Source organism: Micromesistius poutassou (assembly GCF_964030765.1).
Source record: "Micromesistius poutassou genome assembly, contig: SCAFFOLD_4159, whole genome shotgun sequence".
NCBI lineage: Eukaryota > Metazoa > Chordata > Actinopteri > Gadiformes > Gadidae > Micromesistius > Micromesistius poutassou.
In genome coordinates, this window is record NW_028180502.1 from 1 (window position 1) to 17,047 (window position 17,047).

The following is a 17,047-nucleotide window of genomic DNA, read 5'->3' on the forward strand; positions in this document are numbered from 1 at the left end:
CAATGTCTCTTTTTACATGTTTTCTGTTATATTTTATCTTATTCATCCTGACCGCTGTAGGCTACATTTCTGTAACGTTTGCTATTTATATTTTCCTGAATCTATTCAATGTTATATATATAAATATAATGTATAATATATTTGACATATTTGACATAAGTAGACAGTAGAGTGCGTTTTATTTTGGGTACTGTTCCTTTAAAAACGGTACCTTTAAAAGGTGGTTTCTACTGAACTACACGTCCCATGAGTCACAGCGATGGGCGGCACCGCAAATGTGTTTTAAACACGTCGACCAATCAAACGCATCGAGTCCGGAGCGCGTACTTCGAAATACTCGTTTGTCATCCAATAGCCATGACTTATTTCAAAGTTGCTCAGAACCAGCCAATCCGTGGTGTTATTTAACATTGTGACCAATCCTGTGCCTTCTTGGTCCCGGCGGGGTGTAACCCTGAGTGGCCAATAGCGTTGCTGCTTTGGTTCAAATGCGGGGCGCGGGCGGGTCTAAGGCTGAATGGGGCGGGTCCTTGAAGCGTGTCTACATTTGAACTGCTGCCTTTACTACAGTCTTACTACTTTACAGGCAGACTCTACACACTAAAACCCAAAGTAATCCTAAAGCCGTGTTGAAAATACGGATGTCATAACATTCGGTGGATCGAAACACTGTATTTTAAATTAATAATCGGCGTAATTTGAATCATTCTAAGCGGGATCGAGAAGCAGCCGAGACACCGACCCTCCGACCAGAGATCCCTCCAAGTGAAATGAAAGCGGGCGGTAAGCAATAATTCAAATAAGGATATTTATGAACAATAAACAGTGGATTACATGTAAACACTCGTATGTATGCACATATATGATGTATTAGTGCACGTTTGGCTGTGGTGTGTGTGTGTGTGCGCGCGTTGCGTTGAGCTATGTGTGTGTGTGTGTGTGTGTGTGTGTTTTGGTCAGCAGTGACTTAGCTGGTTTGCCTGGTCAAGCAAGTTCAAGTTAAAAGTGGCTTACTTTATACAACCCTAAAACAGGTCGTCTGCCTTTTGCTTTTTTATGCTCCATGACAACAACAAAAAATTCAATGACAAATGCCTGAAGGGTGAGGGTTCAGATCCGACCGCATCCGAGGCGAGCTGAGGCAACAGGAGGGAAAATGTGGCGCTCATTATTTCCCTCACTGTCCCCTCTTTAGTTCAGTTTCTCTAGGCTGCCCGGTGTAGGATGGTTAACAGACACATGGATTATATTATATATATATGTATATGAACGTTTTATGTAAGGTCATTTGTATTGGTGGGTCAAATTCGTTCAACGATTTGGGTCATATCACCCATAGGCTGTTAAGCTGATTCAAATGGTCGCTGCTGCCTCCATCGAGGCTACTGGCTACCTGCTGGTTTACATCATCTACTGTAATTGTGAATGAATTGAAGTGGCCACTGGCTACCGTTTTTTACGAGCATGTCACTGAGGATTCACCAATATATACTGTATAAATATATATATTGTTAGGAACTCTAAATCAGGGGAACATGTGCATCAGTTATCTGAACGTTATATATATCTATATCTATATATATAGAGAGAGAGAGAGATCTCATCAGCTTAGTACATTTGACTGCTGAATAGTTCATGTGTTCTCTGTTGAATTGTCAGAGATGGTGATTTTCTGCAGTGCTTAAACCCATAGTTACCCGTGGACCTCCCCTGGTTCCGATGTTAATGTCCACCTGGTTTGTTTGGTCGTTTCCAGTCGTCCACTGTCGTTGCTCCAAATGCTTCTCCATCCCGGCGGCGCGGAAGAGGCTCCGGCGGCGACCCGAGGCCCCGACGCTGCTGGCCCTCCCAGAGGAGGTCCTGCTGTGTGTCCTCCAGTGCCTCTCCGCCGAGGACCTGCTGGCCGTCCGAGCAGTGAGTACACACAGGGACACACACACAGACACACACAGGGAAACACACAGGGATACACACAGGGACACACATACACACACAGGAACACAGGGACACACACACACACAGATGGACGCACGCGGACATACACACACACACATGGCCATACACACACATGCTCACAAACACACACACATAGACACACAGGGACACGCACACACACACACACTAATGGACACTCACACACACACACACAGATGGACACACTTTGACAAGTATCCACAACATGTAGCACACACAGGCGACCTCACGATGTTTACTCTCCACACACACACACACACACACACACACACACACACACACACACACACACACACACACACACACACACACACACACACACACACACACACACGCACGCACGCACGCACGCACGCACGCACGCGCGCAACCCTCTGGGACCACCTGACCGCCTGGCTGCAGCGGAGTGTGACGCGGTTGTCTTCTGCCGCAGGTCCACTCCCAGCTGAAGGACATCGTGGACAACCACTCCAGCGTCTGGGCCCGGGTCAGCTTCCGGGACACCTGGCCGGACCCTAAAAGTGTCTGGCTATTTGAAAGGTAAGTTCTTTAATAATAATAATAACAAATAATCCATTTACATTCAGGGCGTTTAGCCAATGCTCTTATCCAAAGCGACTCACAATAAGTACATTTGTCAGAAGAGAGAGAAACGACAATATATCTCTGTGGGTACAGTAAGGTTGTACCATCACTTTGTGTACTTGTCCTTACTACCATATTGTACGGTGGTCCTGCTTTAACACGTCCTTCTCTTTCTCCGCCCCCCCCCCCCCCAGAGCCGCGGAGAAGGGGAACTTTGAAGCCGCCGTGAAGCTGGGTATCGCCTATTTGTACAACGAAGGACGTAAGTCACCCACTCTCTTACCCTCCCCACCCCCCACCCCCCCCCTCCTCCCAGAGGGACGGCGGTCCTCACTCTGCCTCTTCTTCTTCTCTCCCCTCCCCCCGTCCCCCCCCCAGCGCTGAAGTGCGACGAGGGCCAGGCGGACGTGTGCGGCCGCAAGGCCTCCCACTTCTTCAGCCTGGCGGAGGCGCTGCACCCGGCCGCCACCGACCCCTTCACCTGGGTGTTCATCAGGCCGCCCTGGTCCCTGGTGGGCAGCTGCTGCAAGGCGGTGGTCTTCAACCGCCTCAAGGCCCAGTGCGAAGCAAGTGTGAGTACTGTGGACGGGGGGTAGGGGCCCCACCGAGGGCCACGGTGTCACGGGGGACGGGGGATGGGGGGGGGACAACGTGACGTTCAATACCAGGGAACTACTTCTTATCTGTTTGCGGAACAGGATGGATCAAATAGCTCCGTTGATACCGATTCACTATGGATTGGTCGTTGATTGGTTATTGTTATGATTTCTTTAATTTTATTCTTATTTTTTTCTTTTTACATTATTTGTTGTCTCAACGTGTCAATTGGTGATTAGCGTGTTGTGTCGATATCCACGTTTTTGCTACTACGAATTTGTCTGCAACTGCCCTTAAATCTGAAACTTAACCCTAAAACCAAACGAGTCCGTCCCTGACCTTGGAGTTGTATCTTTGGTCGTCTCCACGGAGACTGTGTGAAGGAACCGGGACTCTAATGTGATGCTGTTTTTGTTTGTTCAGCAGGAGAAGAAGGGGCCTCTGTTGCACTCCCTGGCCAGAGTTCTGCTGTGCTTTGACGTAAGTATGACTACAGTGTGACTACAGTGTGATTCCGGTGTGGCTACAGTATGACTACAGTGTGACTACAGTGTGATTCCGGTGTGGCTACAGTATGACTACAGTGTGGCTACAGTATGACTACAGTGTGATTCCGGTGTGGCTACAGTATGACTACACCCTGAACAACAGGGCTAGCCCCTGGCCGGCTGTAGGCCACAGGCGTGGACAATACTGGCTTGTTGTTTTCTGTCATGAGTAACGTCCAGCAGTGGCTGTGGGAGTCGATATACGTCTATGGCAGCTCCCTCTTTATAACAACGTGACTAGGGGTGGGAAATCTCTCTAGAACGATTCCGTCTCGATGCAGAGAATCATAATCATGCAGAGTTCATAATCGAAATTAAAATAATAATAATAATAATACTGCAACATTCTGTTCGCCTGCTGCAGAGCGCTACAGAAAACTCATTTCTGCCTGCGGGTTCTCTGCGCAGAGAGCCAACTTTATCTAATATAAAATATTAGACAAGGTAATTCATCTGTTGATTGTCTTTTAATGATCATCACAAAAGTAGCAAGTGATAAGCAAACTCTGAGTAGCAAACTTCCATGCGTTGAAAATCACGCATGGAAATGTAATTAAAAAAAAATTGTTCCTTCAGGATAATCGTTTTAGGATCTAATCGTTGACCTCTGAATCGGAATCGAATCGTGAGGTGCCAAGAGATTCCCACCCCCAGACGTGACACGGGTCCCTCGGACGTTGTGTCCATTGAAGAGGAACCATTAAAGTCATTTAAAGGTTGTGTGTGTTCCTCCAGGACGAGGAGATGCACGCGGGGGCGTTGGCCATGCTGAAGGAGTCCTCCCAGGCCGGCTGCCTGCAGAGCTCCTATCTCCTGTGGGATCAGAACTACAAGGCGTCGGTGAGTTTGAACCCCCATCCCCGACCTCCGTGCGTCACCTCGTCCGTCGGCAGCACCACCACCACGTGCCGCTCACCGGGGTCTAGGTCAGGGTTGGCCTAGCTCAGGAGGCAGAGCGGGTCGGCTGGTAACCGGAAGGTTGCTAGTTCCGTCCCCGGCGGCTCCTAGCTGAGTGCCGAGGTGTCCCTGAGCGAGACGCCTCACACTAACGGCTCCTGGCTTTGGATAAAAGCATTTGCATAAAAAAATGTAAATATGTAATATTGTGAAGGTCTACCACAGGGGCTGAGGCCTGTAGTTATGGGGTAACTCGCATGAAATGGAAAATAATCCCAGATGGCTGTAGGAATCAGAAAGGGCCTTGGTTTTAAAATAATTCTAATTTATTCCTGGCCCTTTCTTCTCCGCTTTGTGCTTTGTCATGACCCAAAAAAACAACAAAAAACCTGCTGAGGTGTCAGCTGAGATTCTACCGCACACAAAAGTGTTTCACTTGGTATTCCTCCCAGGTTATTTTCCTCATTACCTCATTGCGTTTTCTACTCTGCACGAGCTGCTCGTGATACGCAGAGCCTGATATTGTGTGTGTGTGTGTGTGTGTGTGTGTGTGTGTGTGTGTGTGTGTGTGTGTGTGTGTGTGTGTGTGTGTGTGTGTGTGTGTGTGTGTGTGTGTGTGTGTGTGTGTGTGTGTGTGTGTGTGTGTGTTCTGTCTCAGATGTCGGACCCGGGCCGGTTCCTGCAGTGCGTTCGGACCCTCCGGGACTACGCTGCCAAAGGCTGCTGGGAAGCCCAGGTGGGTGCCGGGGGGGGTCCAGATGGCGGTTTGTGTTTGGCCCGTTGCACCGAGGCCGTGTCATAGAAGGGGGGAGGCGGGGGTGGTGTTGTTCCTGTTGTCGATTCTCTTTTATTTGTGGTGCCAGCGTTGTTTTTCATCACCGCTCGGACATTGGTAGTTAAAAATATGTATAGGTGCTGCTGGAAACGGTGGGACTAATGTGCTCCGTCCCCTCGCTGTGCTCCGTCCCCTGCCTGTCCGTCAGCGCCCCCCCCCCCCCCCTAATGGGGGTTTAAACGGGGACTCGTCGGAGGGTCCGCTAATGCAGCCGGCCGACTAGTGCAATTACTGCACTAGTCGATGAGGTTGTTGACGTTTGTGACGCCCTACTTGGAACCACTCTGAGGGAAATAGAGTGGTTCCGAGTAGGGCCGGAACGATTCATCCGACGACTAATGGTCAAGCTAATTCAGTTGTTTTATGGAACAGTTTTTTATTTATTTATTTATTTTAAGTTAGGTTTGTCAAATTGGCACCAAATTGACAGGAGCAAAATAACACTCGGGGGGGACATTCAGGGTGAGCGTCCTCTCTCACGCGTCAGAGCCGCCGTGACGCTTGTGTGCCCCCCCGTCCCTCCAGCTGTCCCTGGCCAAGGTGTGTCTGAACGGGAAGCCCCTGGGCCTGGAGGGGAAGGCCTGCGTGGAGCAGGTGGCGCAGTTCTTCAGCTCCTCCCCCCACACGCCCCACCCCCGCGCCGCCGAGACGCTCAAGAGAGGCATCAAGGACACCATGAGGTGGGTCGCTGGGGGGGGGGGGGGAGACCGATTCATCGAATTCAAATTTATGGTTTACGATTTTAACAAAAGAAAATTGTGTATTAAAAAAGAACAAAATTTAACTTTTTTTTTATTTTCTATCAAGTGCAGTGATTTTAATCTGATATTCACGGTAGCGCCACCACTTCTTCTCTGAGGTCCCGTAGTTCGTAGTAACGCCCCCTCCAGAAAAAGTCAAATATCAACATGGCAGCATGCACTGAACATGCGTCTGTAGAGTTTGCCCAACCAAAGTCAGTCTGTGGCAACCAAAAGCAGCAGCACAACGCATTTATTGTGTTATTTATTTTGCTTTTTGTTAATCATTGTTATTCTTCGAATAAAATCCAAGCTTTATAAAATATATATTTGTCATTTATAGAAAAAAAGAAGAAGTTATAGTTTCAGAGCTAGATCATGTGTACTCGCCGAAAACTGAATTTTACTGATATCTGAGATCTGTAGCCCATGGATGATAGTCGTTGCTTTGCTCTGCGATATTGGTAGTGTCTCCTTTTTTGTTGGATGGTTTATACCAATGTGGTGGGTGTGCGTATGGCTACGGTATCGTAAAGTAAGTCACTCTGTGTTACTCCACGGACAACTGGCACCACTGCACGCAGCCATGCGAGATATAAGACGAGGGGGCGAGCCAAATGCAATTCGATTTCATTTAATTATTGTCATTAGAGAAATGTCATGGAAAAAAAATACATACAGACAGAAAGATGGTGATCTTCTATGGAAGATGAGAATCGCATCATGAGGATGCTGTAGGCGGCATCAGCTCTTCTGTGGCTCTTAGACTGAGAGGGGACTGGAGGAAGAATTAAGAGGTGACTCAATAACAGAGATTACTTTTTTTGATTGTGTTGAACGGAAGCGACCGTCTTATTAAACCCAGATGATGGGATGGGTACAAATTGCAGACTCAAAACTGTTTGTGCGAACACTAATGTCAAGTAAAAGGGTTCTTTCAATTTATCAAAAAAAAAAAATCATCCAAAAACGTATCGGCTTCATCCGGATGGCTTTTCCATCCGTCCGGTCACCCAGTGCGCCGTGGACCTGGTTTAACCCCCCCCCCCCGCCGTGCTCTGCCTCCCGTCAGGTACATCCTGGTGGACTGGCTGGTGGAGGTGACCACCATGAAGAACCTGTCCAGCCTGACGCTGCAGGTGACGGTGGGCTGCGTGGACCGCTACCTGGGCCGCCGCTCCGTCCCCAAGGCCCGGCTGCAGCTGCTGGGCATCGCCTGCATGGTGGTCTGCACTCGGTGAGGGACCGACCACCACCACCGCCACACTGGAGGCTGGGCAGACCGGGGGGGGGGGGGCAGACACACTAGAGTAGTGTATCGACCGATATATCGGCCGGCCGATATTTATTTTGCGTTTTTTACGTGTATCGGAATCGAATGATTTCCCCCACAGTTCAATAAATGTTCCTTTTTTTTATATTGAGACTTTCTTTTTCATTTGTTATCATCATTGTGTCATTTTTATGATGTAAATTGAGGGAGCAAAAGCAGTATCGGCGGCAAATATCAGCTCAAGAAAATTGTTATCGGCGTATCGGTTATGGCTATCAGCTATGGCTGAAAAAAAAATAATAATCTGTATCGCATTGGCCCTAAAAAATCCATATGGGTGGATCCCTACACTAGAGTCTGAAGGGGTCTGGCTTCTCTCACTTAGATTCTGGTCGGTAGAGGGGCGTGCATGGTGGTTAGGTAGTAAGTTGTTGCTGTGTGTGTGATGGTCTTTATAGCTTTTAAAGTTTGGACGATTGATAGAATTATATTATTCAAAAGGTTTATTTATCACACGAGTTTATTCATTTATTGATGTACTATTTTTGCTGCTGGTTAACTGGCAGTGAGCTCGATGCCTTTCGGTCCGGGAGGTTTTGAAACGTGTCTGTTGCTAAATCCAAGTTTGGCCAAATCTTCTGTTGCTGGAAGGAACATTAGTTCAGTGATGTCGTTTCTCTCTTTGTTTCTGTGGACCCGTCATCGGGTCCCCATCACCAAACTCACCATTTACCGTCGGCCGGTATCACCCCCCCCCCCCCCCCCCCCCCCCCAGGTACACGAGTCGGGACATCCTGACCATCCGCGAGGCCGTCTGGCTGACCGACAACACCTACAAGTACGAGGACCTGGTGCGCATGATGGGCGAGGTCATGGCCGTGCTGGAGGGCAAGATCAGGGTGCGTTTCAACATCGCTGCTTTGTTCACGAGAGCAGCCCCCCGAAAAACAGCTCAGGGTTTGGGTCGCGGTGAAGACCGCCGTGTTGTCTGCATACAACCAGCTGTACTCTACCTGTTACTGGGTGCATCCCGTCTTCCAGCTCTGGTTGGAGGGACTGTGTAGGAAAGGGTCATGCATGAATCATTTTATTGCCTTGTCTATAAAGGGATTTTCTGGCTGTTTTCTGTTGTAGAGAACAGCTTGTGGGCTGATTTATGTTTGACTGGGGGACTGTTTACTCAGGCAATGGAAAGAAAGTGACGTCTTAGTGTGTATAAATTGCAAAAAAGTATTTTGTTTCAGAACTTTATAATCTGTGCATTATATCCACTCACACAACTCCCATTGTCTTTAAATTGTTTTATTTATGAGTATTATTTATATTCTTACACATAATCGAAGTCGAAGATGCACCTTTCTCATGTGATTTTGTTTGCACTTCCATGTACTGACAAATCGATCTGTTCCCCCCCCCCCCACCGTGTCTCCCCCCCCCCCCTCCAGACCCCCATGCTGCTGGACTACGGCAAGGTGCTGCTGTACCTGCTGCACCTGGAGTGGCGCACCGTCCACCTCTTCAAGTACATCTGCGAGCTGTCCCTGCTGCACTCGGCCTTCGCCACCGCGCCGCCCGCCAAGCTGGCCTGCGCCGTGCTGCTGCTGTCCCGGGCGCTGCATCACTACGGTAACGCCACGGCCCTGGCTAAGCTGATTTTGCTGCTTTTGCTCCCTCAATTTACAGCATAAAAATGACACAATGATGATAACAAATGTTACAAGTCTCAATTTAAAAAAAGGAACATTTATTGAACTGTCTGTAAATCATGCCGGGGGGAAAAGAAAAAATATTATATTTATATATATATATATCTATCGATCTAGATCTAGATCGGCCGGCCGATATATCGGTCGATCACTAGTACCGACAGATATATTGTTGTTTCTCTTTCTTCTGACAAATGTACTTATTGCAGGTCGCTTTGGTTAAATGTAAATTTTAAGTATAACTCAGTAGGGGGGGGTTGGGATACACTATGTTCTGTCGACATGCAGGAGGTCTTCTGTCCCCCGGTGTAACCTTCTCCTCCCCGTCCGTCCGTCTGTCTGAACAGCTCCGGTATGGCCCAGGCAGATGGTCGAATACACAAGCTTCTCCAAACAAGACCTCACCACGTACGCTCTGCAGCTCTACGTCAAATGGTGAACACATTTTCCCTCTTATTGTCCGTGTGTGTGTGCGTGTGTGCGTGGTCGGTCATTAGTTCCTTGATTCATGCACTTGAAGTCCCGACCGTCTGCTGTGAGATGACTTGAGCCATGTGTGGGTCGGCGTGTGGGAGGTGACGCTGGAGAACCGTCTCCTTTCTCACTGTCTCTCTGAAGACGAACGCGCCCGAGACGTTTCTCGTTATTACTTTATGCCAAACTCTTACCGCTTGGATGAGGTCTTTTTATGTTGTTGTGAGGGATGTTTTCAGCACTAACGCTGAGGTGCGGTAGTGATGGTTTGATACGTCAATGTTTACTAAGAAGCCTCCCGATTCTGCTGTACTCTGCTACCAGCTGGAAGCCGACTGTCATAATAACGATCCTCATTTTGTGGCCAATGCTCATTTTAGTGTCTTCTGGCGCTGTCAACCAGCTTTGACGTGTTTTATTTAAGATGCAATCATAAGCTATTCATAACGTCACATCAAATGACCTTTCTGTGCTAAGAATGGAACGCCGCGTAGCCTTCCTGGGTAAGTGCAGCTAGTAGTGTGCGTTGTCCTTTTGTGTATTTTTGACCAAACTGATCCCTAAATGGGTCGGACGAGTCGGCGGCTGCATGAATCACACGTTGGCTTCTGGTCGCCTCGCCAAACGGAGCATAACAAGATTTTCCTTTTTTTTATGTCATTATAAATATGTCACCAGCTCGTTGTAGAAGGTGCCGGTTCTCCGCTCCTCCCTTCCTCCACCTCGCTAAACCTCCGCGTTCCGGGGTGGAGCTCCATTTGGTAGATTCAGTTTTTCTCTTCGCCGAATAAGGAGAAGAGTGACTCTCTCCGTGGGCGGACAGGTTTTGTTCTTTGTGACAAAGCCACCCCTCCGTCTAACTTGTTGGTTCCTCCCGTTCTCCCACGCTTCAGTCACACTAAATCCAACGCCCCCCCCCCCCCCGTCTAACTCTTTGGTTCGTCCCGTCCTCCTCAGCCTCGCCCCCCCTCTCTCTAACTCTTTGGTTCGTCCCGTCCTCCTCAGCCCCCCCCCCCTCTCTCTAACTCTTTGGTTCGTCCCGTCCTCCTCAGCCGCACCACCCCTCTCTCTCTAACTCTTTGGTTCGTCCCGTCCTCCTCAGCCTCGCCCCCTCTCTCTCTAACTCTTTGGTTCCTCCCGTCCCCTCCCTCCCCCCTGTCTAACCCGTTGGTCTCTCCCGCTGTCCCCAGCTTCAGTCCTGACGTCCCTAAGGACTACCGCCACGTCCCCCTGATGGCCGTGAAGCAGCGCTTTGATGACGAGGCCTACCAGCAGATCAGCCTGGAGAAGGTGACTTAACCCCCCCGTTAACGCTGCAGATGTTCCCATACCATTTTTTTTTTTCCTTCCCGATACCGATTCCGATACCTGGACTTTAGTATCGGCCGATACCGAGTAAGATTTATTTCGGGGATATACATTATTTATTTATTTATTTGAACAGCTGCATTCTACTTACCCGGTATGGATGTGATAAGATGATGTCACGGTATCGGGTCCCTGCGTACTCGCCGATACCCGACACTGTCCGAAATTTTTTCCGATACTCAAATCGGCATCGGGACACACCTCTAGTGTCCGCCCACGTCGCCCTTATTTCACGTTGCCGGCAAAACCGCTGGCGGCCGTGCCGTGCCGCTCCGTGCCTCACCGCGGCCCCCCTCTCCGACTCCCCCCCTCCCCCCAGGTGGTGGACTTTCGGGAGCTGTGTCAGATCCTGGAGGTGCCGGAGGTGGAGCCCCCCATGGACCCGCCCAGCCCCACCGGCTCCCCGGCCGACATCCACACCTTCCTCTGCTCGCCGTCCAGCAGCAACAAAAGGTTTGGTCCCGCCCCCCCCCCCCCCCGCACCAGCTGCCTCGCCCCCCTCCCCACCCTGCTGCCCCGCCCCCCTCCCCACCCTGCTGCCCCACCCGCCCCCCTCTGCTGGGCGCTCTACAGCCCGCTCTATGATCCTGCGGGGATGACGTGCCCACGGGCCATATGGTCCGTCGGTGGCGCGGCGCCACAGAGCCGAGCCATCCTGCGTGTCGGGGGCCAATTGTTGTTCACGGAGATTTAGAAATGTATGTACACAGAATCACAGCGTTGTTGTGCTGAGAAACGCCCGAGGCGTCACCAGGGCGCGGTGCAGCCACACTGGTGTCACTGCTGCTCCCTCAGCGGCTCTCCTGCGCCTCTCCTCTCCCCTCTCTCTCCATCCCTGTCTCTCCACCCCTGTCTCTCCACCCCTCTCTCTCCATCCCTCTCTCCTCTCCCCTCTCTCTCCATCCCTGTCTCTCCATCCCTCTCTCTCCTCCCTCTCTCTTCCCCTCTCTCTCCTCTCCTTCTCTGCTCCTCCTCCCCTCTTCTCCTCCCCTCTCTCTCTCTCTCTCTCTCCTCCCCTGCCTCTCCTATCCCCCTCTCCTCCCTCCGCCCCTCTGCTCCTCCTCTCCTCCCTCCCCCCTGCTCAGTGTGGTGCTGTTGGCTCTGTATCCGGCTCTGTCCATACGGTGTTTGTTGTGCGATCGTTATGCAGTGACTCACCTCAGCCCACTGTGTCTCTCTCCCTCCCTCTCTCTCCCTCTCTCCCTCTCCCGCCCCCCCCCCACAGGAGACGAGATGACGACATGCAGGCGGACCGGGGCACGCCCACTGCCGAACTGTCGACGCAGGAGGAGACGCTGCTGGGGGAGATGCTGGACTGGAGCCTGGACGCCTCGTGCTCCGGATACGAGGGCGACCAAGAGGAGAGCGAGCTGGAGAGGGACGGAGAGAGTGAGTCTTTACTGAGGGGCCTTCTGGGGCTACTGACGGGATTTGAACGGCGTGTGCACAGTGTTGAATATTAATACTCGGGCCCCTTGATGGTATTCACTGCAACGGTCACTCGTCGTGATAATACAAGGCATTGCTCAGTTCTTTATAATCATACAAAAATAATGTGTGCTGGATAGATCAGTCCACCAGCCTACCCAGTGTGGACTGCAGCACACGTTGCTCATCTGTCCGTCACACGTCTAGGTGGACACGCCCACCTGTGATGTCATAATAAGGGGCTGATTTTCAAAACGGCTCATAGCGGCCAATCACACTCACACCCGGGGTGACATGTCACGGGCACCAAAACATTATACTCCAGGCCTCCAGGGGGCCGTGGTTGCCCTGTGTGGATTGGCCTAAGCTCTCGTCGGGCGTGGTAGCCCAGGGGCCCCCCCGTTCGGCCCGTGTCTTTAATGGGGATCCCTCTCCTCACGTTCCACAGTGGAACACATCCCTCCCACAGATGGTCACTCCCTCCCATTGGGGGGGGGGGGGGGGGGGTCGTTCTTGGACGAGCTGGGGTCTGACGCCTCCGCCACCGCCGCGGTGGTCGTGTGTTTACGTCCCGTCCTGTGATATCCTCGGGGGGGGGGGGGTCTGTAATTAGCACCACCTAGTGGAACAGTCCTGCATTGGTGTGAGGTGTTTGGGTCCCGTACCGTCCGTCCGTCCGTCCGTCCGTCCATCAATCCGGTGATCTCTTTTTTTTTTTTTCTTGATGCAGATGTCTGGGTCGTGATCATTAGGCCCCTCCCCTTCTTCCCATGACCGCATGGGTCTGTGGACGGCCTGTCTGCGGGGGCCCCTGATGGGTGGGGTCTCCGGTCCATCGTTATGATGCTGGGGGGGGGGGCAGCAGGATGACCAGCGCTGCATGAGTCATCCCGCTGTCACCGGATGAGCTCATTGATATTGATAACATTTAAGATGCTAATGCAGCCCCAATCGAATACAATGGCATTCCCCCACCCGCCCCCCCCCCCCCCCCCTTCCCTCCAGTGGACGCCATTATACCCAGATGACGACTCTGTCTGCGGGTCATTTCCTTTCTTCCGTGCGCCCGTGAAGAAGCGTTCCGCTGGACCAATTAGAGGCCGAGGCGATGGAGAGATAGCCGACCCGCTGCCCTCCGCGCACACACAGACCGACGGCTCATGTTTTAATCAGTGTGACGGTATCTCCACCGATGCCGTGTAATTATTTTCTAAACCGCATTAAAGGTGACCTATTACGCCACGCGGTGTGAGTGTGATCGGCCGCTAAGAGCCATTTGAAAATCTGCCTCTTCTGGAAACACAAGTGGGCGTGTCCAACCTAGATGTGTGCTGGATGGATCAGTCCACCAGCCCTACGCAGTGGACGGAAGCAAACGTTGCTCATCTTATCCAGCACACATCTAGGTGGACACGCCCACCTGTGATGTCAGAAGAGGCCGATTTTCAAGCGGCTCTTAGCAGCTAATCACACTCACACCTGGTGGTGTGATATGTCACCTTTAAGGTTGGGCCGTCCTCTTTCCCCCTAATTCTGCCAGCGCAACACTGCCACCTACGGTCAGCAGCCTCACGCCGCTCACTGCACTCTCAAAGTCCACAGTCTGTCGACGACTGAGAGATGCTGTGCTTGGATACCTGTTCTATAGCACAATATTTTGAGTAATATTTTTATTTGTTACGCAAGGCGGTTTGTTCAGTGCGTTGAAGGAGGTTTCTGTTTCCGTGTGCCGTCGTCCCTCAGACACAAACACACACCTGTTGGAACGCGCTTTGATCCCAGAGTTCCCCTGGACTCTGCATAGCCACCCCCTCCCACCCCTCCTATGCACTTACTGTGTGTTGTACGTCCTGGTTACTTGATAATAGTACTTAGCATCGTGTAGCGTCTTATCCTAGCTGTCTGTGTCGTGTACGGGGAATGGGTTAACCTAGTGATGGTTAGTGCTCGGCACCTGGTTCTATGAACATCCTCACTGTACCCACAGAGATATATTGTTGTTTCTCCTTCTTCTGACGGATGTACTTATTGTAAGTCGCTTTGGATAAGAGCGTCCGCTAAACGTCCTGAATGTGACTGTGAAGGTTCACGGCGTTAACCTCGTCTCCCTCCTGTCTTCTTCTGTCTTTTTTTCTGATAGCGTCCGTCACGGCCATCAACTTGCACGAGTGGTCGGACGCAGACGACGGTCCGGACTACGATCTAGACCGCCGGATGGACCAGGACCTGGACCCCGACCTGGACCAGGACCGGGCCCACTGCCGGGACCACTGCCGCTCCCTGTCCAGCGCCGAGAACAGCTTCTGTGAAGCGGAACGCGCCGGCGGCGGGGAGCCGGCGGCGGAGCGCTGCGGCGGCGGCGGCGGGCCGGGCCGGACGCGCAGCCGTTCCCGCGCCCCGCTGCTCTTCTCCTCCCTGGAGCTGCAGAGCTCGGGCTACGCCTCCATCCACTGCTCCAGCTCCTCCCCCACCTGCTCCTACTCTGCCCTGGTGCCCTGCGCCGTCAAAGACTTGCTCGCCGACGGCGACTCCGCCGCCAGCCCCGGTGGCGGTGGCGGTGGCGGTGGCGGCGGCGGTGCCAACGCCTCACCGCCGGGCTTCCGTCTCCTGGTGCCCATGCAGCGGCCAGCGGGCTTCTCCTGCAAGCAGGTGAAGAGGAAGAACGCAGCGGCGCACAGCGGCGGGGAGATGGAGGTGGAGGAGGCGGAGAGCAGCGGCGGCGGCGGCTTCCTGAGCCTGTGAACAATCGCCGCCCGCCCGCCCGCCCCCGGGTTCTCTCAGGGGCGGTGTGTCGCTTCTCCAGCACTTTCCTGTCCGTTGTGGTTTTAAACGGAGGCGTGTCTGCGTGCACGGCCCCTCTGCGGCCGCCACGAGTTGTATTTAAAGAAGAAGAAGAAGAAGAAAAAAAAAATGTTGAAATTTAGCGATACAGTTTTAGCTTTAAGAGAGAGAGAGAGAGATATAAAAAAAAATGAAAAAAGAGGAAACGTATTTAAGAAAAACAGAAGGAAATCGTTTGCGTTCAGGTCCAATCTTTCACGTGTTTTTTGTTTACTGGTTTACTGGTCCTGTCAGAGACCTCCTCCTGTTCACTGGACACTGGCTCCCAGTCACACACCCCCCCCCCCCCTCCTCCTGGAACAGGACTCTGCTCAGGGGCCCTGAGAGGGGCCACAGACTCACACAACACTCTAGCTCGGTTAGTTTCAGGCGCATAAAAGGGTTTTCGGTTTTTATTTCATGCATCAACTGTGAGAACATTGTTTTATAGGAATTGCTGGCATGTTATGTATATTTATATATGTATATATATATAGATACATGTATTTAAAAAAAGGAAAAAAAAAAAACTAACGCACTGTCGGTATGAAAGAATAACCACTTGTGATACTTTGTTTCGAGAGATATCTGCAATTTTTTTTATTTTATCATTGGGGAAAATTTAAATGTGTTTAGCATTTGCAATTGTTGTGTACGTGCGACGTGCGACGGTGCTATGTGTGTGGTACTGCCCGCTTTCTTTCTGCCTCCAAATCTACCTGTAGAGACGACTGTGAACGCGGTTCTACTGTCTGGGCCGCCGGGCGCTCAGAGTACCCGAGTATCCTGGAAGCTGAAGCGTTTTAGGCAGCACAAGTGGCGGAGAACCACGACGCAAAACCGCGATTTGGGTCGCGGTTCTCCCGCACAAAAGAAAACGCACAACAATCAGAAAACTAACTCGTTGCGCGGCTGAAAAGCAGACTTGATTCAGGGTAGACCAGCGGAACGACTCTGCTGCTGCTGCTGTAGTTTTGTCGGTCGCACCTTTACGACCCCGCCCGGTCACGCAGCATTCCAGTGCGCGCCGGGCAGGTGAAACCCAAGCAGTGTTGGTTTCTCCATCCGTCTCTCCGATCGGGATTGTTGTCAGTATTTTTCCATAACGTGCAAAGTCCCGGAGAAACGCGTAGAGACTGCTGTTGAAACAATCATTTCTGAATTAAGGGAATTATGTGGACGTGTTTTGCTTGCGTGGAGAAGTGCAAGTTCTAGATGTCTAAGCCGACTATTACTTGATGTGGTTATTTGAGTACTGTACTCACTTGAAACTGTTCTTTGCAAATGGTGATGTGACTTTTATATATATATATATTAAAAAAAAGAAGGTTCCTTTAGAAGGGCAGTCTCCTGTGATGAATGTTCATATGTATAGTGGAGACTGAAGCTTGTTTTTTTTTTTTTGCTGTATTCCAAAATCTATAAAGTTTAATGTTCACATGTTGTTTTTTGTACATTGTTGTCTAGTCTTGATGTGAATACCTAATTATATTACTTTTCAATAAAATAATTGTTTACCTAAAAATAAATCCTTATTCTTTCTTTCTATCTGATTTATAAGATAATAATGGATGACCTTTTATTCTGTAATTATCATTGTGCACTACATTTGCATGAATACCTAATTATATTACTTTTCAATAAAATTATTGTCTTCCGTTTATTTATATTTTATATTTATTATACAGGAAAGTATTAAAAGTAACAAAGTTACAATTTGAAACGGGCCTGACTCAGTAAAGAGCTGGTTTCCAGCAGGTTCCTGTTCTGCAGCACATGTGACAGTGACAAGGCACATCTCA

General features: G+C 50.7%; 1 protein-coding gene across 1 annotated transcript; it reads left to right on the forward strand.

The window, feature by feature from the left end:
• Positions 1 to 592: 592 nt before the first annotated feature.
• On the forward strand, positions 593 to 16,690 carry ccnf (cyclin F). The gene is made up of 17 exons (XM_084489070.1): positions 593 to 783; positions 1,757 to 1,914; positions 2,408 to 2,514; positions 2,754 to 2,821; positions 2,938 to 3,131; positions 3,580 to 3,636; positions 4,440 to 4,544; positions 5,260 to 5,337; positions 5,962 to 6,116; positions 7,249 to 7,413; positions 8,225 to 8,348; positions 8,895 to 9,075; positions 9,503 to 9,590; positions 10,820 to 10,919; positions 11,317 to 11,450; positions 12,223 to 12,386; positions 14,566 to 16,690. The coding sequence occupies exons 1-17, from the start codon at positions 771 to 773 to the stop codon at positions 15,165 to 15,167; spliced, it is 2,493 nt and encodes an 830-aa protein (XP_084345196.1). The 5' UTR covers positions 593 to 770; the 3' UTR covers positions 15,168 to 16,690.
• Positions 16,691 to 17,047: the final 357 nt, after the last annotated feature.